This window comes from Notolepis coatsorum (assembly GCF_963971535.1).
Source record: "Notolepis coatsorum genome assembly, chromosome: 7".
Lineage (NCBI taxonomy): Eukaryota > Metazoa > Chordata > Actinopteri > Aulopiformes > Paralepididae > Notolepis > Notolepis coatsorum.
Window position 1 is genome coordinate 33,761,463 of NC_140171.1, and position 27,267 is coordinate 33,788,729.

The 27,267-nt window shown below is 42.5% G+C and overlaps 2 protein-coding genes across 2 annotated transcripts in view; both read left to right on the plus strand.

Annotated features, from left to right (window-relative positions):
• Window positions 1-253: 253 nt before the first annotated feature.
• LOC311231614 (endonuclease III-like protein 1) lies at window positions 254-7,669 on the plus strand (the record flags this gene model as incomplete). The annotated part of the gene is given in 7 exon segments (XM_084318242.1): window positions 254-302; window positions 1,093-1,217; window positions 1,220-1,339; window positions 5,376-5,546; window positions 6,666-6,825; window positions 6,975-7,080; window positions 7,345-7,669. Coding segments are annotated over 7 exon segments (1,056 nt in total).
• Window positions 7,670-14,823: 7,154 nt separating this feature from the next.
• Window positions 14,824-27,267, plus strand: part of nherf2 (NHERF family PDZ scaffold protein 2) — a 54,335-nt gene continuing 41,891 nt past the window's right edge. The window contains exons 1-2 of the mRNA XM_084318864.1: window positions 14,824-15,352; window positions 16,130-16,480. Coding sequence (XP_084174990.1) covers window positions 15,146-15,352; window positions 16,130-16,480 — 558 coding nt within the window. The 5' untranslated portion in view covers window positions 14,824-15,145. The remainder of the gene's footprint in view (window positions 15,353-16,129; window positions 16,481-27,267) is intronic.

A 27,267-nucleotide genomic window follows, 5' to 3' on the forward strand; every position in this document is an offset into this window, starting at 1 on the left:
GATTCAGGAAAAAATGTTTCTCTTCCGGGGTCATCATACCAAAAGGTCGACACTAGTTCGGACGCGTCTATATTAAAGGCAGCCCAAAAGTGCTTCCGCATTCGCCTGATTGGCTTCCGGCGATATTATGAAAATTGGATCGTCCCAAATCTGTGAATTATCCTCGTGACGAGCTGAAACTAACTTAATTCCCCCCTGAATGCTTACCATTAGCTGCACGAACATCTGGAATGCATTTCAGTTGACTTTTACAATGACTTCTCCTTATTTCATCCAGAGCAATACCGTCGTGACTCGGAATGGTAATCAAACCTTACACTGCAGCACGGGTTTAGCTGCTCTCAAATCCAAAATCCCAAGGAAACCGAGGGATTTGGAGGCATGCTCGTCCATCGCTGTGAACGTGGAAGAAGCAGAGGCAAACATCTCTGCCCCAAGATCCTCCACAGTGTCCTTATTAACAGGTAGCTAGTGGTTAACAACACCTAGGTAACGCACACATGCGCGCACTTTTTAAATCAGTAGTTGAAATACTGTAATGTTCTCTTGTAAATCAGTCACAATCAATCAGCCAATGGATGTTTGTTGGCTAACCTACTGGTTCTCAAACTACTGATCGTCTGTTCAATCCCCATCACTGACAGGAGGGTGTATTTCAGCTGTGAACTGGTGACTGAAGGGTGTGTTATATCTACGGTGCCCACCATCTCTGTATAAGTGTCCTTGAGCAAGGCACTGAACCCGAAAACTGCTCCAGGGACGCTGCACTGCTGGTGACCCTGCGCTTTGACCTCTCTGATGAAATGCATGTGGGTGGGGGACTGTGTGTAACTAGGAGGGATAGACTAATTTCAATTGCCTTGTGTACTTTGATAATAATCCTCTTCTGAAGTGCCCTTAAGCAAGGCACTGAACCCCATGCTTCCCTTAGAGCACTACGAGCCCTTGTTTTCCTGAGTTTCCCGAGGATATCCCTATGTGCAGGGAATGCTCTGTGTGTCTAGGAGGGGTATTGCAACAAGATGGTCAATGTAGCCTTATTCCCAAGATGCACTCTAACTGTCTTTGTCCCTGATATTTGTCCCCGTACAGATGACGGCTCTGTGCTCCATCCTCAGGCTGCCGTGTCCACAGCTTCCACCAGTCGCAGGAGGAAGCAGGTGAAGGTGGAGTACGACAAAGAGGCAGAAGTGGGGCTTGTAAAGACAGAGCGTTGGGACGGGAGCCTCCTGATTGGAGGAGACAGCTGGGGTACGTCCGCGAGATGAGGAGCAGCCGAGATGCTCCTGTCGACTACATGGGAGCAGGAAAATGCTACGACAGGCATGCGCCTCCAGAGGTGGGTGGGGGCCCTCACTGGTTGTAGAAGTACACATTTTATACTTAAGTAAAAGTAGAAATACCTAGATAAAGAGTACTAAAGTGAAAGTAGAGAAGTACAGTATTTGCTATTGAATGTATGTGTATTCCAGTGCTTTGGAGCATTCCGTCCTCTAAAGCAGTGGTTCCCAAACTGTGGTGCGCGAGTGCCCTCTAGGTGGTGCGTGACATGAAAAGGCTAATGGTGGTAAAAAATAAATAAATAAAAAAAAATGTACAATAAAATTTCATAAAAATCTTAGTCAAACCTTTAGTATTATGGATATTAAACATGCTGGCAGAGTACATGCATCCATGTTGTCATGAACATTTTAATTAAATAAAGAAATTCCCTATCCATGTGGGAAGAGATACAATAAAAAATGTAATCTGTGCACGGAGACCAGCAACAATTTTTTCTAACAGAAAACCATTGGGCGTTGCGTCAGCTAGGTCGGGAGGTGACAGGGGGTGCACGGCCAAAAAAGTTTGGGAACCGCTGCTCTAAAGGTTATAAAGTGGTACAGTATGTGGTCAAGTTATGCTGCTCTGATTAAAGGTTATGTACAGTTAAAGTGGTATGTGGTCCAGTTGTGCTGCTCTGATTATGTCCACTTGAAGTTGTCAGGCTTCAAATGTGAAAGTATCTTCATACATTTTTGCCATGTTTTCTATGCAAAATCGTTTTCTTCAAAGTATCTAGTAGCTGATGGGTTCAGATACATTTAGTGGAGTAAAAAGTACAATATTTCCTTTGATATGTAGTGGAGCAAAAGTATAAAGTTATAAATGAGCCCTCACCTCACTGACTAAACCAGCCCTGTCCTGTGGTACAGTGGGTGAGAGTCCTCCTCACTGACTAAACCGGCCCTGTCCTGTGGTACAGTGGGTGGGAGCCCTCACAGACTAAACCTGCCCTATCCTGCCCTGGTGGTCAGACTTGATGATGCCAGTTGTAGTGTGGGATATCTAGGCAACTAGTCAAAACTAGGGTATTGATGTATTATTCCCTGTATTTTTGGTACATAGACACATGTTAGATCCCTCTAATGGGGAAACATGATTTATGTCGCAAACATTTTTGTCCAATGAACCCCCCCAAAAATGGTCAAAGTCTATACTCCTCTCAAGTGTCATAGTCACTTTTTCAGTGCTGGGTTGATACTATTCAGTCAAAGTAATTAATTGGAGGGGCAGCTGGGTAGTGTAGACGTCTAAGCACCCGCCTACCACCACAGAGACCTGGGTTCAATTCCTGGCAGCAGTTTTGATTGATTGATTGAAAACTTTATTAACAGATTGCAGAATGGGTACAATACAGTACAGCTCAATACACACAATTGTTAAGGGGATGCAGACCAGAGAAAGACTTTCGTCTTGTTTCCACCAGGGTCCCCCATTTTCAATTCATCAGGACATATATGACATACATGACATACAGATAGTCAGTACTGCTACATCTATACATTTATGACATACCAGATTTGCAAATACAGTACTGTATGTGATACAGAAGGAGTCAAGAAAAGGGAGTATATACATTTGACGTAGAAACTGTACATTGGAGGAGGTTGGGTGGGGGGGGTTGGGTACACTGGGATATTGACAACCATACTGGGTAATTTACATTGGAGGTGGTTGGGGGGGGGGGGCACACTGTATAGACAAGCAAAACTGTACATTGAGGGGGGGGAGACTCTGTACAAACAAACAAAATTGTACATTGGACTATTGACAAAACCATACTAGGTAAATGAATGTACATTGGAGGGGGTTGGGTTAGGATATTTACAGGGGCCAGTGTTGAATTGCAGTCTCCCGTAGGTGTCTCTTGAGAGAGGTTTTGAAAGTGGGTAGTGATCCACATTCCTTTACAGCTTTGGGTAGGGCGTTCCACATTGATGTGGCATAATTGCGAAACGTGTTTAGTCCCTTATTTGAGCCGAATCTGGGTTTAACATGATTTGTGGAGCTCCCTCTGGTGTTGTGATCGTGGTATTCACTGACCTTTGGGAAGTATTTTGCCATGTACATGGGTACCTTGGTCGTGTAGTGTATCTTGTAGACCAGGCCCATTGCAAGTTGCTGTACTCTGTCATCTACTCTAAGCCATCCTAGGTTGTCAAAGTGGGCAGGGGTGAGGTGGGTTCTAGGAGTAAGGTCAAGCAGTAGTCTGACCAGTTTGTTTTGAGATGTTTGTAATTTTGTTTTTAGCGCCTTTGAGGTGCTTTGGTACCATGAGGTGCAAGCATAGTCGTAGTACCCCTGAATGAGTGCTCCTGCCAGAGTCTTCAGGGTATTCTTGTTTACCAGAGAGGAGATCCGGTACAAGAATCGAGTTCGTTGGTTGACTTTTTTTATTACATTGGATGCCATTTTGTCACAGGAGAGATTAGCCTCTAGGATGGAACCCAGGTAGGTAATTTCATCTTTCCTTGTGACAATATTGTCACCCACTGTAACTGAGAAGCCGTCGGTCTTGCTGAGTTTGTTATTTGAACCGAAGAGAATGGACTCTGTTTTGCCCATGTGTAATGATAGTTTGTTATCAGCGAGCCATATGCAGATTCTGCCTAGTTCCGAGCTGAGGGTTTTTTCAACCTGTAACTTGTTCTTGTCAGAGACCAGCAGGGCTGAGTCGTCCGCAAACAGGAACAAGTTGCAGTCACAAGCTGACGACATGTCATTTGCATAAATTAGGAACAGTAGCGGTCCTAGTATGCTTCCTTGTGGAACACCACAGCTCACTGTGAGAGGGGGGGATAGGGTACCGTTTACCTCCACCATCTGTTCCCTCCCCTCAAGGTAGGATTGCATCCAGCTCACTGATAGACTATCAAAGTACCTCCGACTTGGTCAGTCATCCGCGGGTGGGAAGCCGTGAGTCCTGGTTGTTGCAACAGCGACTCCTACTGGTCGGTCGGGGAGTGGATCTGGGGCAGGGATCGGCAATAGGCGGCCCGCGGGCCGACATTGGCCCGCCAGCAATAATTTCTGGCCCGTCAGATTATTTTGAGAATATGATATTTATTTTACGCGCGGGAAATATTCACTCGGGACGCCAGGGTGTCTTTTATTGTGAAGCTGTATCTATCTACCGGTAGTCATCAAAAGCATGTCTGTCACTATAGCCAATTGAAATGCTAGAAATGGTCACGTGGACTGGGAGAACCAATGGAATAGTCCCACCGGGCCGCGTGTATATTTCCCTAACGCACTTTCACTTCCGCGTTCGAGATGGAGCGAGTAACAAAATGTGTTAAAAAAACAAAACAAACATCTTTGGATAGCTTCTTTGCAACGGGGAAAAATAACGCTTCTTTTAATAAACAGGAGCCATACTTAAAATACAGGTTTATCGCAACAGGTCGGTGATTCTTGCGTGCCGAGCCGACGTCCTCTCTGCATAATATGTGGCGACAACAACAACAACAACGAGGAAATGATGACAACTGTGTTCAAGTTGGCAGATAAGTAGCTGCATTCAACGCCAATCTGGAATTGGAGGGCGGCGAGTGGATATGTAACATTAGCAGGGATTTTGGAGGACTTAACAACAAACAAGGTATGGTGAGTCGTGTTTTCATGCATTCTGTCTTCTGATCTGTTCATCACGCGCCACAGTGATCTGCAACAGCTGATCTGCTGTTCATGAATGAATGAATGAATGAATGAAAACTTTATTTAACAGATTGCAGAATGGGTACAATACAGTACGGCGCAATACACACAATTGTTAAGGGGATGCAGACCAGAGAAAAACGTTTGTCTTTTTTCACTATATTAAATTAGCCATTGTTTTTGATCCTGGCCCGCCAAGCAATGGCTTGGGGAAAATCTGGCCCGTGGCCAAACCTAATTGCCGACCCCTGATCTGGGGGATATCAGACCTGTAGACCCGAATAATAACACCTGAAATCGGACAGACTGAGACCACTTTCAGACTGAATGATGAAGTGAAATGGAATTGAATCCAGTCTGAATAACGCCCCCCCCCCCCCCCCCCCCCCCCCCAGGTGAGACGTTTCCAGGTGCTGGTGTCTCTGATGCTGTCCAGTCAGACCAAGGACCAGGTGACTGCAGCTGCGATGCAGAGGCTCAGAGCCCATGGCTGCACCGTGGAAAACATAGTCAACACCGATGACCAAACACTGGGCAAACTCATCTACCCTGTTGGCTTCTGGAGGGTAACGGAGCAGGCTCTCAGTAGAAATATCTATCCATCTATCTGTCTGTTATCTCTCTCTGTCTATGTCGTATCTATTATCTATTTGTTCTCTCTCACCATACATACACCATGCATAACAAAGCTGAAACGTTAAATAAAATAGACTCCTCTCTTAACACATTCTGCGCCAGACCCGAGATTTCTCGGGTTATCGCGCCAGCGGTTGAGTGCCAAAACCAAAACCAGAGATTTATCTGGTTTTCATTGTTTTTTCTTTTCTTTGATTTTTTTAATTCTATGCAGTGTCACGGACCTCGGTGTTACCATAGGAAATCATTGAGATCCCTAGAGTGCAATACCGGCCGCATCCTGCTAGGTGGCAGTATCGCCCACCCTTTGAAACCTTATTTCACACTGTGTGTCACATCTAATTTCATCCGGGCGGAGAATTTAGACCAAGCCAAGTAAATCGCTTCATCCGATCACTTTGAAACACGTTCAGCACACTTGAGGCATACCTTGTGCCACTTCATGTCAGGGACCCGATCGACATCAATACTGGAAATCGCGATCAGACAATTGGAATATTCTTTTTGGAATAACCCCAATCAAAGGTAAGGACTATCTGACGTCAATTCCACCTTCATCCTACAATGATTTCATATCGATCCAGCTGATCAACGTATGTAGTATTCAAAACAAATGCCGTTACTGGCGATCAAAGCATCAAAAAAATAGTAGCGTGTCCAGGCGAGCAACGTGAACGCTTTTAGCTAAATTCACATATTGCTCCATATAACACAGTTACCAGGAATTAGCCAGGATCACTCTGAAACTATACAACGCGAACGTATACATGAAATATTTTATTATTTTTCACATGTTGAACGAGGGATATGTCAAATGTCAAATGAGCCATAGTATTGTCTCCATAGCTATAATATAGAATATAGATATAGCCCTCCAAACACTGCGACGCACAGTGAAAATCCCTATCCTTTACAGCGGTGGCATAATGAGTACAAGGATGGCTAAAACGGCTGGCGCTGAAAGTGTTAATGCCATTTATCTCCTACCTTCTCTTTCACTGCCCCTCCTCCCTCCCTACCCACCCATGTCCCCTCCCTCCGGTCCCTAGACCAAGGTCAAGTACGTGAAGCAGACGTCTGCCATGCTGCAGAGGGAGTTTGGAGGAGACATCCCAGATGGTGTGCAGGGACTGGTACGTCTGCCAGGGGTGGGACCCAAGATGGCTCACCTGGCTATGGACATTGCCTGGGACCAGGTTTCTGGCATAGGTAGACACACACACAGTACAGAAATAAACATACTTCTGCTCCTCGTCAGTCGTATGTAAAAACATGTACAGTATATCCTGGAATCACAAGCAGTGCAATTTAATTACGTCTTACGTGTAACATTTGACTTATTTTTACATTTTGTGTAGGTGTGGACACACATGTGCATCGTATCTCCAATAGGCTGGGCTGGCTCAGGAAGACGACCAAGAACCCTGAGGAAACACGCAAGGCCCTGGAGGACTGGTTACCTAGGTAACCACATCACTGTGTATGTGTGTGTATCACTGTGTGTGTGTGTATTTGTTTACAAAGAAATGTTGGTAACATTGTAACAAAGCAAACCATTCTACCATGCTAACTATTCAAGTCAACTCAAGCAACATATGTGTTTACAAATAGAGGTTGATAATTAATATATAACAATACTATCCATTCTGACTGTGCTAACTATTCAAGTCAACGTAAGCTTAAGCCTTTTTGTTTAACATCAGTCTTTTACCAATCTATTCTATGCAGAGAGCTGTGGAGTGAGATCAACTGGCTGCTTGTGGGCTTCGGTCAACAGGTGTGTCAACCGGTCAGCCCACTCTGTTCCATGTGTCTGAATCAGCACAGCTGCCCATCTGCCCACAAAACCTCCCCAGCCAAGAAGCCCAAAACGGGGTCACCGGGCTCCCCACGCTCCCCACACTCCCCTAACGCATCCATTACCTCCAAGGTGAAGCTGGAGACTGGTCATGAATCCTCAGTAAAAAGGCAGAGGAGGAAGGTGGAGACACTGGCCACACCCACTTCCCCCAGCATCAAAACAAGGAAATCAAAAAGCAGGGTTTTCCGCTGATATGGGAGGACTTGTCCCAACATCGAGTGAGCCAAATTGATTAGGGGGGAGGGGGGGGGGGGGGGGGCTGTTCAGTCCTCCATTGCTCCTTCAAAATTTAGGCAATCAAAGCGCTGGCTGCCTTGTTGACTATGAATGAATGAAAACTTTATTTAACAGATTGCAGAATGGGTACAATACAGTACGGCTCAATACACACAATTGTTAAGGGGATGCAGACCAGGGCCCTGTTTCATGTACGTGGTTCAACTAAGTCGATCAAGATGTCCATTATCCAGCTTCAGTTAACCCGATGTTCGAAGCCGGGATTTTCCTGTTTCACAAAGGTGGATTCAGTCTCGTTAACTCAAGCCAGACTTGCGAGTCAGGCTAAATGCGCGCGGCCGTTTTAGGTGAAAAGCCAGCACGTATCGATGGCAGAGACCCTGATTCTCAACGGCATTGATTGATTAATTGATTTAAGACTTTATTGACAGATTGCAATACGGCTCAATCGCCTCGCCGACAAGTTAAATGCGTTATCTATAGGCTAATTCTAAGTCCCTCATTACCTCAATCAATCAGATTATATTTCTTTAAACTTGCCTGCTGGATTGAATAATCAAATGAGATCTTGCTAGCGAAAATAACTAGTTAACTGTTATACAGAATTACGATACGGCCCTCTTGCCCATTGATTGATGTATAGTCAATCTTTAACTTATCTCCAATGTGGTCTAACGGGTTGTTCTTTTGACTTTCACACGGACGACCGGGGTTCAAGACCCTAGTTGTCTCCTTTTTTTTGCAATATAGGAATAATTCAATTTGGTGCACGTTGAGAGCTATATAAAGAATGACATCCTCAATGCATGTAGATTTATAATATTTTAACTTAAAACCAGGCTACTTTGGCGTATAATCATTAATATTATATTCAAAAAAGTCATATTGGAAACACCGGGATTTGAACCCGGGTCGCAAGGTTGGCAGGCTTGAGCACTACCGCTGGGCCACTGTGCCAGATGGGATAAATTCATTGTTTATACATTAATGAACGAGAGACCCGTGTTTAGAATATTCCTTATTTTGAATGAAGTTTTATTTCTTTATCCTCATTCATTCATGTGACGTCAACGGCTCATTCAATTTCTCAAATCCGTCAAACAGCGCATCTCATCAGACATCTTAATCCCAGTTACAATTAAAATAACCACATTTTTGTGTACATCGCACGAGCGAGCGCCACCGTCGCCACGGTATATATAACGTGCATTATTTAGGACAAAGTGAATTTAATATCAGCATTTTGGGTCTATTTTACATTTCAAAAGCCCCCTCTGGAAGAATGGAGCACAAAAACGTAATTCAGAATGGTATAATGCAGATCGTAGACTGTGGGAATAGTTTCAGGAAACGAGCTGTCACTTCTTTGCGGGGGCGTGGCTCTGCGTGATCGGGCTAACTTGAACTTGAACTCTGCTTTCGAGCAGGCTCAAACTTTTGGATCTGTTGGCATGGTGATCTGGAAAATCCACGTACATGAAACCGGAAAGTCCGGCTAACCCAGTTATCCAGCTAAAGTTATCCGGCTAACTCAGTTATCCAGGTACATGGAACGGGGCCCAGAGAAAGACGTTTGTCTTGTTTACATCAGGGTCCCCCACTATCCCTTTCTGGTATGTCACTAAACCTTCTAATTGAGTGTCACTCAAAAAAAAAGGGGAGGAGTGGTCGAATTGGGACTGGCCAGTCATGCTATGCCAGGCTCTGCCAGAGTTGGGATGGCAGTAGATGCACATTATTCAAGGAGATGTATTTACTCACACACGTATATCATTATCAACACTTGCATACTTACTACCTATTTTTTTTAATATATCTCTTTATTTTGGTTAATTTCTTCAGTTTATCCACATACATTACAATAAAAAGACAACCACCACTTAACTAACATGACATACAAGACATTACAATGGTATATGGGAGGGAGCTGCTTTCATTCTTGGTTAGTCTGGTCCATTTTAGTGGTGTTCTTTATTCGTCTGTCAGCATAGAGTCCACTTCAGCCAGCGTCGGTCGTGAGACTTGGCTTTCGTTCTCAGAGAGTAAGTCATTTTCTCCACGGAGTGTATTTCCTCCACTATTTCCTTCCATGCCTCCTTGCCTCGGGAGGTCTCTTTGAGCCATTTCCTTGTAGTGTCATGATCTTGAACAGGTAAAAGTCTTCTTTGTGAATGATCTACCTCATTTTAGCTGTCATAAATGAAGCTTTCAGACATAGAACCATATAAGTCTGTTTTGAAATGTTTTAAACAACAAGCATAATTACAGTCAATCTAAATATGGAGAATGAATGTCATGCATCAGCTGAAAGTACACAAGCTTCACTGTCTTAACGAATACTTAACTATAGTGTTAAGATAATGGGATTGAAAAACCTTACACATTTGTAAAACGTTGTACTGTTTTTTCACCTGAAGGATTAAAATTGAATGGAGAATATGGATTAGTTGATAGTTAGAGTTGTGGTTAGTTTTATTATCACTGGTCATTATTTGACAATGGAATGTTTTATATGTTGTTATTTTGTCTTTACAAAATAAAACCATCATCAGTGAGAAGGATACGTTTGTAGTACCCATCCAATTCATGGTTGTCCCTGATTCCAGATGGCTATTATAGCTCTGTTCTATAATAGTTTTCTATTTCAACAGAAATATTCATTGCCTTGCCTAGTACAGCTGGATGCAGCATCAAATCTTTTGAAAGAAATAAAAATAAAAAGGCAGAAACCGAGAAGTAAAAATGAAACCTGTGATGTCGGGTATAAAGTGAAGCAGCTCCAAGTTGACTACAGACATCAGTCAGTCAGGTACCTTCTCTCCTGTAGGCTGGCGCTGGCAGGTCCAGCAAATAAGACAATATCCAGGGATAGTTTATCAGTTGGAAGGTTAATCTCTTAAACCAAATCCCTTCAATTATTGAATCCTGCCTCATTTAGTCTGTATCCATCCACCATTGGGGGGGCAGAGGCACACGCACACCAACGGCAGAGGCAACCATGCAAGGTGCCGACCTGCTCATCGGGAGCAGACTAAAAACACAATCAATATCTGAAATGAGAAAAGAAAAAACAAAACATTGTACCGTCTTTTACTAGTATGCACTCTGCTACTGACGAATCTTGCCTATATTATTACCTAATATGCACTCAAGTCTGTAGCACTAAAGTTCGACACTGTTTGATGAACAATCCCTTCCTGCTAACTTGTTGTACAGAACTTCTTAAGTCGCTTTGGATAAAAGCGTCAGCTAAATGTAAATGTAGGGGTTAAGTGTCTTGCTCAAGGAGGGAGGATTCACAGGGGGAGCCAGAATCAAACTGGGAACCTAATGATTACCAGACCACCGCTCTAGTTCCTTTACTTAAGTGAAAGTAGAAATGCAGATAAAATTGTATTCTGGGAGTTCTCCATTCAAAGTTCCAAAGTAGAATATTTGATATTGAATTGAATAGATTTTATTTTGAATATGTAACAAATAAGTAAGAAAACAAATACACACACAAATAACCAATAAAATGAACTGTAAATATAAAGCAAATTCTCCATAAATAAAATTTATAAATATTACATGCCCAAAGAAGTATGACGCAAGAAGTACACTTATATGGTCCTACTCCTTTTCTTATAAGTTAAATAATGAACTTCATGTTTATCATAATATACACATAATTATCTTCAAGTTCATCATAACTACAACCTTACTGTTTATCAACACAATCATCATGCAGGTGCCCATCCAGCATGTCCCAACAAATTAACAACATCATCAACAATGAGCATCTCAGTCCTAACTTAAGACAAACAAGACCCATTCCTCATCCCAAATATTTTGTACATCTTTTTTAACTGGTTTATATTTATACTTTGCTTGATTGATTGAAAACGTTATTAACAGATTGCAGAATGCAATATAGTACAGCTCAATACACATAATTGTTAAGGGGATGCTGCAGACCAGACAAAGACTTTCGTCTTTGCTTGAGTTCAAGATGTAGACCATTCCATAATATTCTAAATATATATCAAGTTTGTTTGTGTATTCCAGGCTTCTATTTTTTCAGAGCGCTCCGCCTTTTTTGTATTGAAAAGTTTATTAACAGATTGCAGAATGGGTACAGTACAGTACAGCTCAATACATACAATTGTTAAGGGGATGCAGACCAGAGAAAGACTTTCGTCTTGTTTACATCAGGGTCCCCCATTTTCAATTCATCATATGACACACACGACATGCAGATAGACAGTACTGCTACATCTATACATTTATGACATACCAGATTTGCAAATACAGTTTGTGATACAAAAAGTGTCCAGAAAAAGAGTTATATACATTTGACGTAGAAACTGTACATTGGAGGAGGTTGGGAAGGTGGGGTTGGGTGGGTGGGGCTGTACATTGGAGGTGGGGGGGGGGGGTTGGGTAGGGGGGGGGACACTGTACACTGTACATTGGAATACTGACAAAGCCATACTTGGTCTTTACTGTACAACTGGGTTAAGACATTTGTAGGGGCCAGTTTCGAATTGCAGTCTCCCGTAGGTGTTCTTTGAGAGTGTTTTTGAAAGTGGGTAGTGATACAGCTTTGGGTAGGGCGTTCCACATTGATGTGGCATAAGTGCAAAACGTGTTTAGTCCCTTGTTTGAGCCGAATCTGGGTTTAACATGATTTTTGGAGCTCCCTCTGGTGTTGTGATCGTGGTATTCACGGACCTTTGGGAAGTATTTTGACATGTACATGGGTACCCTGGTCGTGTAGTGTATCTTGTAGACCAGGCCCATTGCAAGTTGCTGTACTCTGTCGTCTACTCTAAGCCATCCTAGGTTGGCAAAGTGGGCAGGGGTGAGGTGGGTTCTAGGAGTCAGGTCAAGCAGTAGTCTGACTAGTTTGTTTTGAGATGTTTGTAATTTGGTTTTTAGTGCCTTTGAGGTGCTTTGGTACCATGAGGTGCAAGCATAGTCGTAGTACCCTTGAATGAGTGCTCCTGCCAGAGTCTTCAGGGTATTCTTGTTTACCAGAGAGGAGATCCGGTACAAGAATCGAGTTTGTTGGTTGACTTTTTTTTATTACATTGGATGCCATTTTGTCACAGGAAAGATTAGCCTCTAGGATAGAGCCCAGGTAGGTAATTTCATCTTTCCGTGTGACAATATTGTCACCCACTGTAACTGAGAAGCTGTCAGTCTTGCTGAGTTTGTTATTTGAACCGAAGAGAATGGACTCTGTTTTGCCCATGTGTAATGATAGTTTGTTGTCGGCGAGCCATATGCAGATTTTGCCTAGTTCCGAGCTGAGGGTTTTTTCAACCTGTAACTTGTTCTTGTCAGAGACCAGCAGGGCTGAGTCGTCCGCAAACAGGAACAAGTTGCAGTCACAAGCTGACGACATGTCATTTGCATAAATTAGGAACAGTAGTGGTCCTAGTATGCTTCCTTGTGGAACACCACAGTCACTGTGAGGGGGGGGGGGATAGGGTACCGTTTACCTCCACCATCTGTTCTCTCCCCTCCAGGTAGGATTGTATCCAGCTCACTGATAAACTATCAAAACCAATTGCTTTTAGCTTGTCAATCAGAATGGTGTGATTGACAGTGTCAAAGGCCTTTTGTAGGTCCAGCATGACCATGCCGCAGTATTTGCCCGCGTCCACCTCTTGCTTGATGTGGTCGTTCAAATAGAGAAGGCATGTGTCAATGGAGTGGGATGTTCTGAAGCCAGATTGGAATTCGTAGATTAGATTTTTTTCCGCAAGGTACTTTTCGACCTGTTCGTATACTATTTTTTCCATGACTTTCGAGATGGATGTAAGGATAGAAACAGGGCTGTAGTTGCCTGGGTCTAATTTGCTGCCCTTTTTGTGCAGGGGTGTTACTCTCGCAATTGAGAAGTCCTTGGGGACGTGTCCCTGTTTTATGGAGAGGTAGGAACATCACCAAACTCGTCCAAACAAAGTATGAGGGAAAGCAAAGCATCATCCATTTGGTGGTCATCGCGACAAAACACCAATACACAAAAATAAAAATAACAAATATACAATAAAAGACAAAAAGGTGAATCACGATGCCAGACAATGGAACTAAATAAGAAATATACAACAAAACGCAAATGCGCAAATCACGGTTCAGACAGTATAATAACAAATGCATAACGTTAATCAAAAGCAACAAGGTTGTAAGTGGTAAGTGGTCCGGCTCTGATTACCTCTGATTAGTCCTCTTGTCTTGAAGTTGACTTGATTGATTGATTGAAAACTTTATTAACAGATTGCAGAATGGGTACAGTACAGTACAGCTCAATACATACAATTGTTAAGGGGATGCAGACCAGAGAAAGTCTTTCGTCTTGTTTACATCAGGGTCCCCCATTTCAATTCATCATAACATATATGACATACAGATAGACAGTACTGCTACATCTAGGCTATACATCTAGATTTGAAAGTACATATCTTCAGAAATCTTGCCATGGTTTCAATTAAAAACCGATAAATATAGTCGAGTAATAAGCACAATATTCAATTTTAAACGCAGTGGAGTAAAAGTACCAAGTTCCCTAAAGTGAAAGTACCTCGAAATTGTACTACTTGTGTACGAAAATATTTAGTTTTCCACCACTGCCTATCTTACAGCCTCCTCAAGTCTGTAGAAGTGTATTATTTTATTGTGGTGGGTGGGGTTGGAGGGCGTAAGAAAGAAAGCAAAGAGGAAGACGTCTTCAGAGGACCATTATAGTTTCACCTCCAGGTGAGCGTCACTATAGGGCCGTGATACTGCAGGAGTGAGGAGTAGTGGGATTTTATTTTAGATTCAGAGAGGAGTTGTCAGTTGAACTACAAGAGGAGCCTAATTGAACGTGTATCATTCTCAATCGACATGCAATTCAATTACTAAATTTGATAGTCCTATACCAGCGCTATTAGTAATCTGCATTATGGGCTGTGCGCGGAAGGGGACGCAGTGACACCTGTATTGTCATCACCGTTGTCCCGGGACGTGAGTTGGAGGACAGTCACACACGCCTCTCTCACGGGGAGAATTAGTGTTGAGGGACGGCTTCCTAATCTCTGATCTCTGGGATAATTCCTCCGATGGACTGGTATTAGCCCCGTGCCAGTGTGCAGCAACAGATAACCGTTTTACGCACGAATTCAGAATTTTTGGTAAAGGTCGGTGAGTGTTGTTTTTGGGGGGATACAATAGATATACATTGATTTGCTCACAGTTTGTTTTTCACTCACTTTGACTTCTTTTTTCGGAATATCTGCGCGCCGCGCACTATGGGAAACGATGACCTTTTGGGCACTAATAGGTGCGTATTTTGGATTAAAACCCAGATACTTTCCGCGGCTCATCTGAGACTGAACACCTGTTTATACTCCTCCTGAGAAACGACCGGTATTTCGAGCCATTTTTCTCCCCACCGGCGGTGGAATGGAGAGCGAGCTGAGACCCAGGCTTTGTTTTCTCACCAAAGCGGACCGCGGGTATGGGTTTCACCTGCACGGGGAGCGGAATAGAGGAGGACAGTTCATACGTAAAGTCGAGGCCGGTTCCTCGGCCGACATGTCAGGGTTGCGCGCGGGGGACAGAGTGGTCGAGGTTAACGGGGAGAATGTGGAGAGCGACACGCACCACCAAGTAAGTGAAAGGGAATGCTGGTGTGTGTGGGGGGGGGTGGCACTTGTGTGCGTGAGAGAGAGAGATACGAACTGGCACATGCACAGACAATGATCCCTATACCTGTCAGACCACTTTCTTCCACCCCGGGGTTGTAGTGAAATGGGTCAAGAGGGTCTTGTGTAATGGGCGTCAATGGGTATCTTTGTCACTGGCTCTGTCCTATTAAACTAACCTATGGATAAAGTGAACAACTTGCATGCCATGTCACTCCTCCTCACTCAGTTCTCCAATTTGTCCCCATCAACCCCTTTTTTTAGCCCATGACCCCCCTGCATCTCTGTAGCTCTCTCTCTCTCTCTCTCTCTCTCTCTCTCTCTCTCTCTCTCTCTCTCTCTCTCTCTCTCTCACACACACACACACACACACACACACACACACACACACACACACACATACACACACACACATACACACACACACACACACACACACACACACACGCACACACATTTGAATTCAATTGAAGATGCTTTATTGGCACGAATGTTGCATTATCAACATTGCCAACGCTTTTCAGTTAAATCATCGAATAAGGAGAAAAGAAAAAATAATAATATATATATGTGTGTGTATATATATATATTGTGTATATATATATATATATATATATATATATATATATAAATAAAATAGCAATAAACACTGTTATTAACAAGTGATCAACTTGTATTCAGTGTAACTTAAACAGTACAAATCAATCTCTCTCTCTCTGTATCTCTCTCTCTCTCTCTCCAGGTGGTGCATCATATCCGTGAGGTGGAACACAGGACCAGGTTGTTGGTGGTAGACAGGGACACGGATGAATACCTGCAGAGCCAAGGGCTGGCATGCACAGAGGACCTGGCCATTGAGATGGGCACCTTCTCCCCCCAACCCTCGCCCATGAACACCCCCTCTGCCTCCCCCACACCCAGAGAGATCGGACCCTTCTCGCCCAAATATGCCCTTGCGCACTCATCTAAACCTAAGACGTTACATTCACTCATGCATTCGCCAGTGTATTCGCCTGCAGACAGCCCCACTAACACACGCACCAGGACGGACACACAATCCTCGCTGACATCCAGTCGGGTGACGGACACAGAGGTAAGACACGTCAACTTAAATACACAGATGGATCCGTACAGACGGACTAGGTATTGTCCCCAAATGTACTTCTTTGTCCACAGACTCATGAGAGCGAAACAAATTACACAATTGAGAGGAATAAGAAACTGAGTATTGTTTTTGTGAATGAATGAATGAAAACTTTATTTAACAGATTGCAGAATGGGTACAATACAGTACGGCTCAATACATACAATTGTTAAGGGGATGCAGACCTGAGAAAGACGTTTGTCTTGTTTCCATCAGGGTCCCCCATTTTCAATTCATATAGACATTTATGACATACACAACATACATGACATTTATGGCATAGGGACATATAGGTATTTAGTACTGATACATTTGTGACATAGGCGGTATTCAAATATACAGTACTGTTACCCCTAGATCCTGACAGAGTATATACATATGATGGGGAGGGGACTGTACATTAGGAGGGGGTGGGTGGGTGGGAGGGAAATATACATACGGCGGGGAGGGAATATATACATGCGGTGGGGAGGAGACTGTCTATTAGGAGGTGGTGGGGGTTTTGGGCATTTACGGTGGCCAGTTTCGAATTGCAGCCTCCCGTAGGTGCTCTTTAAGGGCGGTTTTGAATGTGGGCAGGGATTCACATTCCTTTACAGCTTTGGGTAGGGCGTTCCACATTGTTGTGGCATAATTGCGAAACGTGTTTAGTCCCTTGTTTGAGCCGAATCTGGGTTTAACATGATTTGTTGAGCTTCCTCTGGTGTAGTGGTTGTGGTATTCACTGACCTTTGGGAAGTATTTTGACATGTACATGGGCACCCCGGTCGTATAGTGTATCTTGTAGACCAGGCCCATTGCAAGTTGCTGTACTCTGTCGTCTACTCTAAGCCATCCTAGGTTGGCAAAGTGGGCAGGGGTGAGGTGGGTTCTGGGGTTCAGGTCAAGTAGTAGTCTGACCAGTTTGTTTTGTGATGTTTGTAATTTTGTTTTAAGCGCCTTTGAGGTGCTTTGGTACCATGAGGTGCACGCATAGTCATAGTACCCTTGAATGAGTGCTCCTGCCAGAGTCTTCAGGGTATTCTTGTTTACCAGAGATGAGATCCGGTACAAGAATCTAGTTCGTTGGTTGACTTTTTTTATTACATTGGATGCCATTTTGTCACAGGAAAGATTTGCCTCTAGGATGGAACCCAGGTAGGTAATTTCGTCTTTCCTTGTGACAATATTGTCACCCACTGTAACTGAGAATCCGTCGGTCTTGCTGAGTTTGTTATTTGAACCGAAGAGAATGGACTCTGTTTTGCCCATGTGTAATGATAGTTTGTTATCAGCGAGCCATATGCAGATTTTGCCTAGTTCCGTGCTGAGGGTTTTTTCAACCTGCAGTTTGTTCTTGTCAGAGACCAGCAGGGCTGAGTCGTCCGCAAACAGGAACAAGTTGCAGTCACAGGCTGACGACATGTCATTTGCATATATTAGGAAGAGTAGCGGTCCTAGTATGCTTCCTTGTGGAACACCACAGCTCACTGTGAGGGGGGGGGATAGAGTACCGTTTACCTCTACCATCTGTTCTCTCCCCTCCAGGTAGGATTGCATCCAGCTCACTGATAGGCTATCAAAACCAATTGCTTTTAGCTTGTCCATTAGAATGGAGTGATTGACAGTGTCGAAGGCCTTTTGTAGGTCCAGCATGACCATGCCGCAGTATTTGCCAGCGTCCACCTCTTGTTTGATGTGGTCGTTCAAATAGAGGAGGCATGTGTCAGTGGAGTGGGACGTTCTGAAGCCAGATTGGAATTCGTAGATTAGGTTTTTTTCCGCCAGGTACTTTTCGACCTGTTCGTAGACTATTTTCTCCATGACTTTCGAGATGGAGGTAAGAATAGAAACAGGGCGGTAGTTGCCTGGGTCTAATTTGCTGCCCTTTTTGTGTAGAGGGGTCACTCTCGCAATTTTGAAGTCCTTGGGGACGTGCCCCTGTCTTATAGAGAGGTTTATTATGTGTGTGATGACTGGGGTGATGGCGGCTGCTGCGTCTCTGAGGAATTTGGAGGGGATGTTGTCATGGCCAGAACAACCTCACAGCTATACCATCATAAAATCATAAAAAAGCTGAAATAGCATTCATCAGGGTTATCAAATACGTCCAAATACCTTATACTATGGATGACGGAAGGGCTTCACAGACCAAGAACATCCCCCCCTCCCCTGACGTTGGCCCTCAGTGAAGATAAGGAAAAACTCAACCCTAACAAAACCTTAATAGGGAAAAATAAATGGAAGAAACCTTAGGAGGACATTTCAAATGAGAGACCCCCCCCCCAACCAAAATGGTCAGGCATGCATTAGGTGCTGGTGCATTATGGGAAATGGTGATAAGCACTATTGAGAAGTATTATAGACGGGGTACAAGGTGAGCGGAGGAAACAGGGCATCGGTCCAGATCAGGGGTGGGCAATTATTTTCCCCGGGGGGCCGAATGAGCAACTGAAAATATGTTGGAGGGCCGGGCCAAAATTCCAAACTCAATTATGCATAATATACATTTTATTTCTATATAAAAAGCAGTAAATTACATTGTTTTGACCCCTGGTAAGAGTGTATGTTATTATTTGGCAATTAAAAGGTGAGGTTAGCTTTCAAAAATATCATTTATTCAAATAGAATTTATTTCCAAAATGATAAACAAAATGTGAAACATTAATAACAAAGGGCATGTATGAAAAAGTGCTATACAAATAAAGTTATTATTTTGAGTTTCATATACTATTGAAACAAGGATTTTCTTAGCTTTCTAAAGACATCATCTTATAGCCAAAATAAACAAGACATGTCACTGAACTGTGTAAAGAAAAGTGTCCCAGTAGCCTTTTTTACTTTACATGCCTATATTAAACATTTAATGTTTTCAGAACTGTGCAAAAAAAATAAAAAGAAATATCAAGTGTCCCATTTCACTTGTTATATTTCCACATTTTAGTGTTCTTCAGCTCTTTATTTTTTTTCATTCAGTGTGATAAATCCAGTCTCTGTTGAGCTTTAACAAGTCCATAAAGTCAGGTTGCATGTCTGAGGTGGAGATGCGAAGCACAGCTGCCAGATGTTCATCAGTGAGAGAGGATCTGTACCTGGACTTGGTAAACGTCATGACTGAGAATGTCTGTTCACATATAGGTGGATCCAAAGAGAACCAACATCTTCTGAGCATGTCTCCTCATGTTTGGAAAGTTCTCCTCCTTGAGAGCAGAGTAGAACTCTAGCAGTGATGCTGACTTAAAGTGCTCTTTCAGTAGTGAATCAGACTGCAGGTCAATGAGTTCAAGCTGAACATCAGTGGGTGCACTATCAACACTGCAGGTAAAGGGAGAGGAAACCAGCTGCATTTCATTCTCAACCTTTTTGAAATCTTGAAAACGCCTTGAAAATTCATCATGCAGTGCTCCCAACATGGATGAGTACCTGTGCCGGTGATCAGCTGATGGTTTGACTTCTTTCAGGGTTTTCATGTGTTTGAGATTGTTGCTGCCTAGTTGCCTTGAAATTAATTGCAACTTTGTCATGAAGGCTTTCACATGGCTATGCATTTCATGAGCAAAAATGCCCTTGCCCTGCAGTTGTGTGTTCAGTAGGGATGGGTACCGTTCACATTTGAACCGATACGGTACCGGTACCTGTGAATCGATACCGGTACCCAACGGTACCTTTTTTCTGTACTTTAGTCTCTAAAAATGTAATCTACCTACCTCAGTTGTGAAAAAAGAAATCCAAACTTCAAATAACCACACTTTCGACCGTTTTCGGCTTGCCCCGACTGCTTTGTTGTTGAATCAAGTCAAATCCTAGGTAAGCGTATATTGTGCGTGTGAACGTTGACATGAAAAAAAAAAAGTAAAAAAAAAAAAAAAAAAAAAAAAAATTTAAATATATATATTTTTTTATTTTTTATTTTATTTTTTTTATTATCATGTAATCTTTCGCGGGCCGGTCAGAATAATCCCGCGGGCCGTATCCGGCCTGCGGGCCGTACAATGCCCAGGTCTGGTCCAGATGGTCAGTTGGTCAATCCAGCAGGCAGCAGTTAGGCTGTGAGCAGCATGTGATCTTGTAGGCCTTGAGGCCAGGAGGAGCACTAATCTGGAATTGACCACCTGGTTGGTTGGCTGGGTGGGTGGGTGTGTGGGTTCCACCCCACAGCCCGATAGCACAGGATACTGGAGACATCTCTAGGAAAGATGGTATAATAAGTAAAGATAATGCATTCAAAGGAGCGCCAATGGAGTGAAAAGGAAATGCTTCCTGTCTCCTAAGCGGGTGGGACTGGTCAGAAAATTTTCAAATTGGTGTAAAAATGTCGAGAACACCTTCAACTTGTCAGAGACGGTCCAAAACCTACTCTGAATTGTATGGTAAAGAGGAAAAAATAGCGACATTCACCCATAACCTTTACATCTCTCATTGGGGTGAATGGAATCTGTCCGTCCCGTCCCCCCCTCAAGTCTCCAAGGTGGGGGGCAGTAAGCCCACCAATGGTGTGCCTTGTGTAGCTAATGTGACAAATCACAGGAATTGAGAAGGACTTGGTTCGTCTCCTTTTGAAATGTCTCTGTCTCTAGTCATATACTATACCTTCACTCGAGAGCAGTCGCAGAGGAGATGACATTCTTTCTCACTCGAACAATTTAACTTTGGTAGAATACTTCTCACTGTTCAGCAAACATGGAAAAGTAGACTGAGGTACAGGTGTTTCATTCTGTGTCCAGGGTTTTGCTCATTAAAAGAACACGCCAACGTTATGGGAAATGTGCTTACCGTCTTCTCCAGAGTCAGACAAGAAGATAGATATCAATTTCCTCTCTGTGCGTTCAGTAGAAAGCTATCCATCTGCAAACTAGCCTAGCTTAGTAACTAAATAAATCCTCTCCCGGAGTTTTAAGCTAGTGATCCATATCTGCTTCCATTTATTTGTGCTAAACCAGGCTAGCTTGCAGCTGGATACCTGTTTACTGAACCCACAGAGAGGAAAATGGTATCTATCTTCTTGTCTGACTCTGGGGAAGACAGTAAGCACATAGTGGATCACCTACAAAGTAGAATTCAGTCAAAACTTTTACAGAGACTGTTATGTTCAATATGTTTCATGTCAGGTGAAAATATACATTGTAGTTATAACAGTAATTTGAAAGGATTTCCTTGTCTCCGCTGCCTCAAGCATGGGTTTTTCCTGCTTCCTCCTTTGCAAACTCTTTATGTTATCAGTGACAATCATTTGAATACCAAGGCTCTTGCTCTATTGGTAAAAGTCAGAGGCTGGAGGTGCTTGACTCAATATATAAGCGGAAAAAGTGAGGTGCAAAGGCTTAAAGCTGCAATAAGTATTTTTCATATTTTCAAAACATCTTATGACCACCTGCTATCGGAAAACCTGGCACCTATTTTTATAAACCTATTATAAAATGTTTCATCAAATCTCTTAATTACATAAATATTGTGTTATCTGAACAGTATTGTGTGTGAAGTAATTACCTACCTTGATTAACAAACAGGAAATGCCAAAGAGAAAGTTGTATGTATTGTAGTTGAAATCTTGTAATCCAGATTTCTTTTCAATCTCTTAGTTACATAAATATTGTGCTGGTAAGGCAAGAGTTTGTTGGTGGTGACTCGCCACTCAGAAAATAGTTATTGCAGCTTTAAGTTAAGTTAAGTTGTACTTTATTAATCCCTGTGGGGAAAGGATTCCTCTGCATTTGACCTATCCTAACCACTTAGGAGCAGTTGGCAGTCACAGACAGGTGCCCGGGGACCAACTCCAGTTGTAATGCCAGTACCATGGTCAAGGACAATGACAGGAGCGTACCTAGCAAGCATGTCTTTTTATTTAGCTGTCACAATGAACATGTTTTGACTATTCATCAGCAATGAATTCATATTTTGCAGTGAATTCATATTTTGAGACTGCTTATGTAACACCTGGATTTGAACCAGCCAGCCAAAGGGGGAAACATCCCTCTGCCCAAGGGAGATCTTAGGCTTATAGGCTTCAGGCAGGGCTTTTCTGCTTACTCTGTTGTTACCCCCCTGACAATAACGCATCTGGCCAATTTACATTTACATTTAGTCATTTAGCTGACGCTTTTATCCAAAGCGACTTACAAAATGTTGCCAATGACAGGTGTGGTTTGTTCAAATAAGACATTAAAGGCACAATGAGTAGCATTTGTTCTTGTAGTAAACAAAACATTCAAGCCTGGCTCATGAAATTGTTAACACCAAAATGTGATTTTATCATGCTGTGATTCTCAAGCCCCTGTTTGGGATGTGTGTGTGTAGCCTTTTGGCTCTCCTACTTTCCAGCAACCCCTCAACCATCTGGTCACGTCTATTACTATTTTACAACTATGCACATATGTCCTACTTTGCTTATTTCTAAGTTTAATTTAGACAAATATACGACACAAGCCTTCGTGTTTTCCTGCTTCTCAGGACCGAACATGCACCCACCAATTGCGTGTCAAATCTCCCCATAAAAGGTTGTCAGAAACATATTTTAGTAAATGGTTTGGTGTAAAAGAGCAAGCCACCATTTTTACACACGTTTTTGATGCCCAGTAACGTCCCGAGCACAGCAAAATAAGACAATACAGGCAAAGGGAAGGCAGATGAAGACTCAGCCACACACTGCTAGCGGGTCATACTCATATACCCTACTCATATAGTCTGCTTGGCTTGAGGTCCTTTGGTTCTCGTACAATGAATGTGGGTTTTGTGTGTCTGCTGGGAAAAGTGAAGATCTATGGGAGGGATCAGATTTGTAGCTAGCACCCCTGGTGTAATCAAGCCCTTTGTGTGGCTTATAGCTGGTTATTTTGGGATTGAGGTACACTAACACATACTCGCACGCACACTCACACAGGCACCTACTGACTTAATCACAGGTGACTTAAGAAGAGATCAGGGTTAGCGGCAAGGCTGGAGCTTAGACAAGCTATTGGTGTGCACGCACACACACACAGACACACACACACACGCACACAGACACAAACACACACAGACAGACATACACACAGACGCACACACAGACACGCACACACACACAGTTACATGTTCTCACTCACATACACATTTTAACTTTTTAATGGGCAATCTCATTCATTTTTGAAAAGTTGCTCACACTATTTTGAATGCTATTGTTGATTATACTAGTATTTGAAGTAGGCTTTAATTTGTGTGCTAACAGCTAGTAAGCCTGACAAAATAGAAACAAGGTAACATTTCTACAAGTGTAAACCATCCCCCCACTCCCATCCAAATGTCCCAGAGGTTCAGACAAACACCCAAAGCAGCGGAAAGGATTTGAAGCAGTATTTCGAGCCACCTCCGTGGCCGTGCCGGCGGCTCTAATTTAGGTTTGGACAGAGGAGGACATTCAGATTAGTGTTTGGGATGCAAACAAAGCGTCTCGGTGGCCCACGTCAGACGGGCGTCTGTTTAGCAGCAGACACGGTAAATACTGGCTGGTCTGAACATCACAGTGTGTGCTGTCTCTACCTGCCCGGGGGGTTAAGGGCCAGGTAGCCGGACCAATTCACTTTCAATTAAAGCTATTCAAAATTCAAACAGGAATTGTTGGTCACTTGGTGACAATGGGAACATTTACTCGCCAGTAGGTTGGGTAATACAACCTTTTTCGATAAAGGCAAAAAAACAAAAACAGAAAGAAGCGCTTCCTGGATCTGAGCCACAATGTAATTAGGAGGAAAAACAGGTGCTATTTCTTGATGAACTGAAACCCTGGCAACGTTGACTCACTGGAGGTGTTTTGTGCAGGTGTTATTTGCTCAGAACATGTGAACCTCTTCACCGACACACCTGCAAAACAACCCCCACCACCATCACCACCGCTACAAAATATACAGAGGAAACACAGAGGCACAGGCTGGCAGACTGAAGGGTGTATTCATATCCACAATTCCCATTGACATTTACATTGAGTTCTCTATGAGTCATTATTTTGTTACCGCTGGCTCAGCGGTTGTGTTCAGGGGAGGGGGGAGGGGGTGGGTAGCAGATGGAGCCTATAGACTTTCTCAAACATGACAACATAAACATTGTAAATTTACATTTACATTTACATTTAGTCATTTAGCTGACGCTTTTATCCAAAGCGACTTACAAGTTCTGTGCGACAAGACAGCAAGAAGGGTATAACTCTATCAGCTGAGTAACAATGTTCATCAAAGTGTTGCGTGTTACAGTGTAGGTTAGTTTATTAGGACAAGTGCATGACATTAAGGTTAGTCGGGGTTAGATTTTTTTTTTTTTTTTTTTTTTTTTTTTTATCATTTCAGATAATGGTTGAAGAAGTGAGTCTTTAGTCGACGGCGAAAGATTGGACGGGATTCGGCTGTCCTAACTGGGATGGGTAGTTCATTCCACCATTGTGGGGCAAGGACTGAGAATAGGCGGCTTCTCTTTGATGCCCCTCCGGGAGCTTGGATAGGAGTAGATCTGAGGCGGCCAGAAGACGCAGAGCGTAGGGGTCTTGAGGGTGTGTAGTGTTGTCCTCAGAATGAATCCAACAGAGAAAAAGCTGGTATTTAAGCAGAAAAACTGTCACAAGTGCCCACTTAACTACATGCACAAAGGCCACACCTCCAGTTTCTGTCAGCTGGGTGAAACTAATTACAAACAATTTCCACAACACAATTTAGTCACACACTTCAAAATGATGTACACAGTATTCAGTTAAAAGAGCCTACCCTCTCTGCTGTTGTCCTCAGAATGAATCCAACAGAGAAAAAGCTGGTATTTAAGCAGAAAAACTGTCACAAGTGCCCACTTAACTACATGCACAAAGGCCACACCTCCAGTTTCTGTCAGCTGGGTGAAACTAATTACAAACAATTTCCACAACACAATTTAGTCACACACTTCAAAATGATGTACACAGTATTCAGTTAAAAGAGCCTACCCTCTCTGCTGTTGTCCTCAAAATGGGCCGCAGGTTTATTTCCTGTGGCAGTGTTTGCTAATATAATAGCTGAGGAGAAATAAAGTGGGGCTAGCAATGGAATTCCACTGAAAAGATCCATAGATCCAAGAATAATACCTCATTTGTGCTTCACAAATGGGTTAGTCGAAATGACCGTCCACACAAGGCGCACGAGGCCTCTCGAAGTTTCTAGCACTGCAGTCATCTGAAACACGTCTGATTGTCGTGTGATTGGTTCTCGTTGTCTGTAGCAGTTCAGTCAGTATGAAAATGCGAGGATGACAGTGCAAGGAGTATGTATTGCCAGACCTTTGCAGACGGCGCGCCGGCACTTGAAGCATGTTTTCTTTATTTAACCTTTATTTAACCAGGCAGGTCAATTAAGAACCAATTCCGGTAACACTTTATAATAACACTCAGTTATAAGACCTTTATAAGGTATTTGTAGATAATGAACTAATCATGAACAAATCATCTATATACATTCGTAAATTATTATTAAATCATTTATAACTATATTTGTATAACATTTACAAATTAGTTCTACATTATTTATAACTCATTATCAACATTGTTTGTTTGATTTGATTTGATTTTTGATTTGATGTTTTTTATTTTCGTGTCTTACATACAGGTGTATGTCCAGCCCATATGGGCTTACAAGACACATAACAATAAGTATATAATAATATACTTGACCAATTACTTGACAAATGACATATAGACCAAGATGGCCACAAGAATAAGAAAATACAATAAAACGTAATATAACACAAGCTGTACGCAATGTAAATAAACAAAGAAACAAGAGGAATTCAAATACAATTATATAGGATATAGTGTGTTTTGTCTCAAGTGCCATGCTTTCTCCAAAAATCCTGCAAAACTGAAGATGTCCTCCACAAAAAAACAACTCAACATACAACTCTCAGACTGCCAAAACAAATCCGGATTTACAATTAGAATCTTCTCAAATAAAGCCCTCCTCAAAGCGGGCAATAAAAAACAAAATGATATTCATCCTCCACCACTCCCAGATCAAATAGAACACACAACCGCTCCTCCTCATGTTTACCTTGGAATCTACCCACTTCCACAGCCAATGGCAGGGTGCCAGACCTCAACTGGGCACACAGAGACCTCCGTCTTCTCTTTAAGTTTAACATTACATAAGGTTCAGTAAAATACTCATTTTTAATTGCAACATATTTTCTAAGTTTAGGTTTTTTCCAAATCTCCACCTTCCACTTATCCTGATGGATTGTTGATAATTTTGTTTTAATTATGTGAACCTTACACTGCAGATTGTTCATAAAAATCATACTTAAGTCAGTAGAAGAAAAAATCATGGACATCTCTCTTGACCAGGGATGACGTGTGCTCTGTCCCAAATCTTTTTTGTCACCCTGCCATTTGGCAGCTGGACCAGGCGGTTCCATAACCTCACCATTTCACCTTTTTTGTACTTGATTTGTTCATCATTAAATAATGTTGTTTAATGTGTAGTAACACATTTGTAGATGCTTTGAAAAATGGACATGAAAAAACGACTATACTGTACCTCCATTTATTTGTTCATGTTCAACAAATGATTTGTTAAGACATTCATAAAACATCTATACATCATTTGCAGATGCTATTGTGTGCCCTAATCTAAAGTGAAGCCTATATTCATCAATCATCATTAACAAATGTCTAATAGTTTGTTTATTTGTGGACTTTTATGAAGCAATTACCAGACTTGTCTTTTCATGTTTAACAAATGATTTGTTAAGACATTCATAAAACATCTATAAATCAT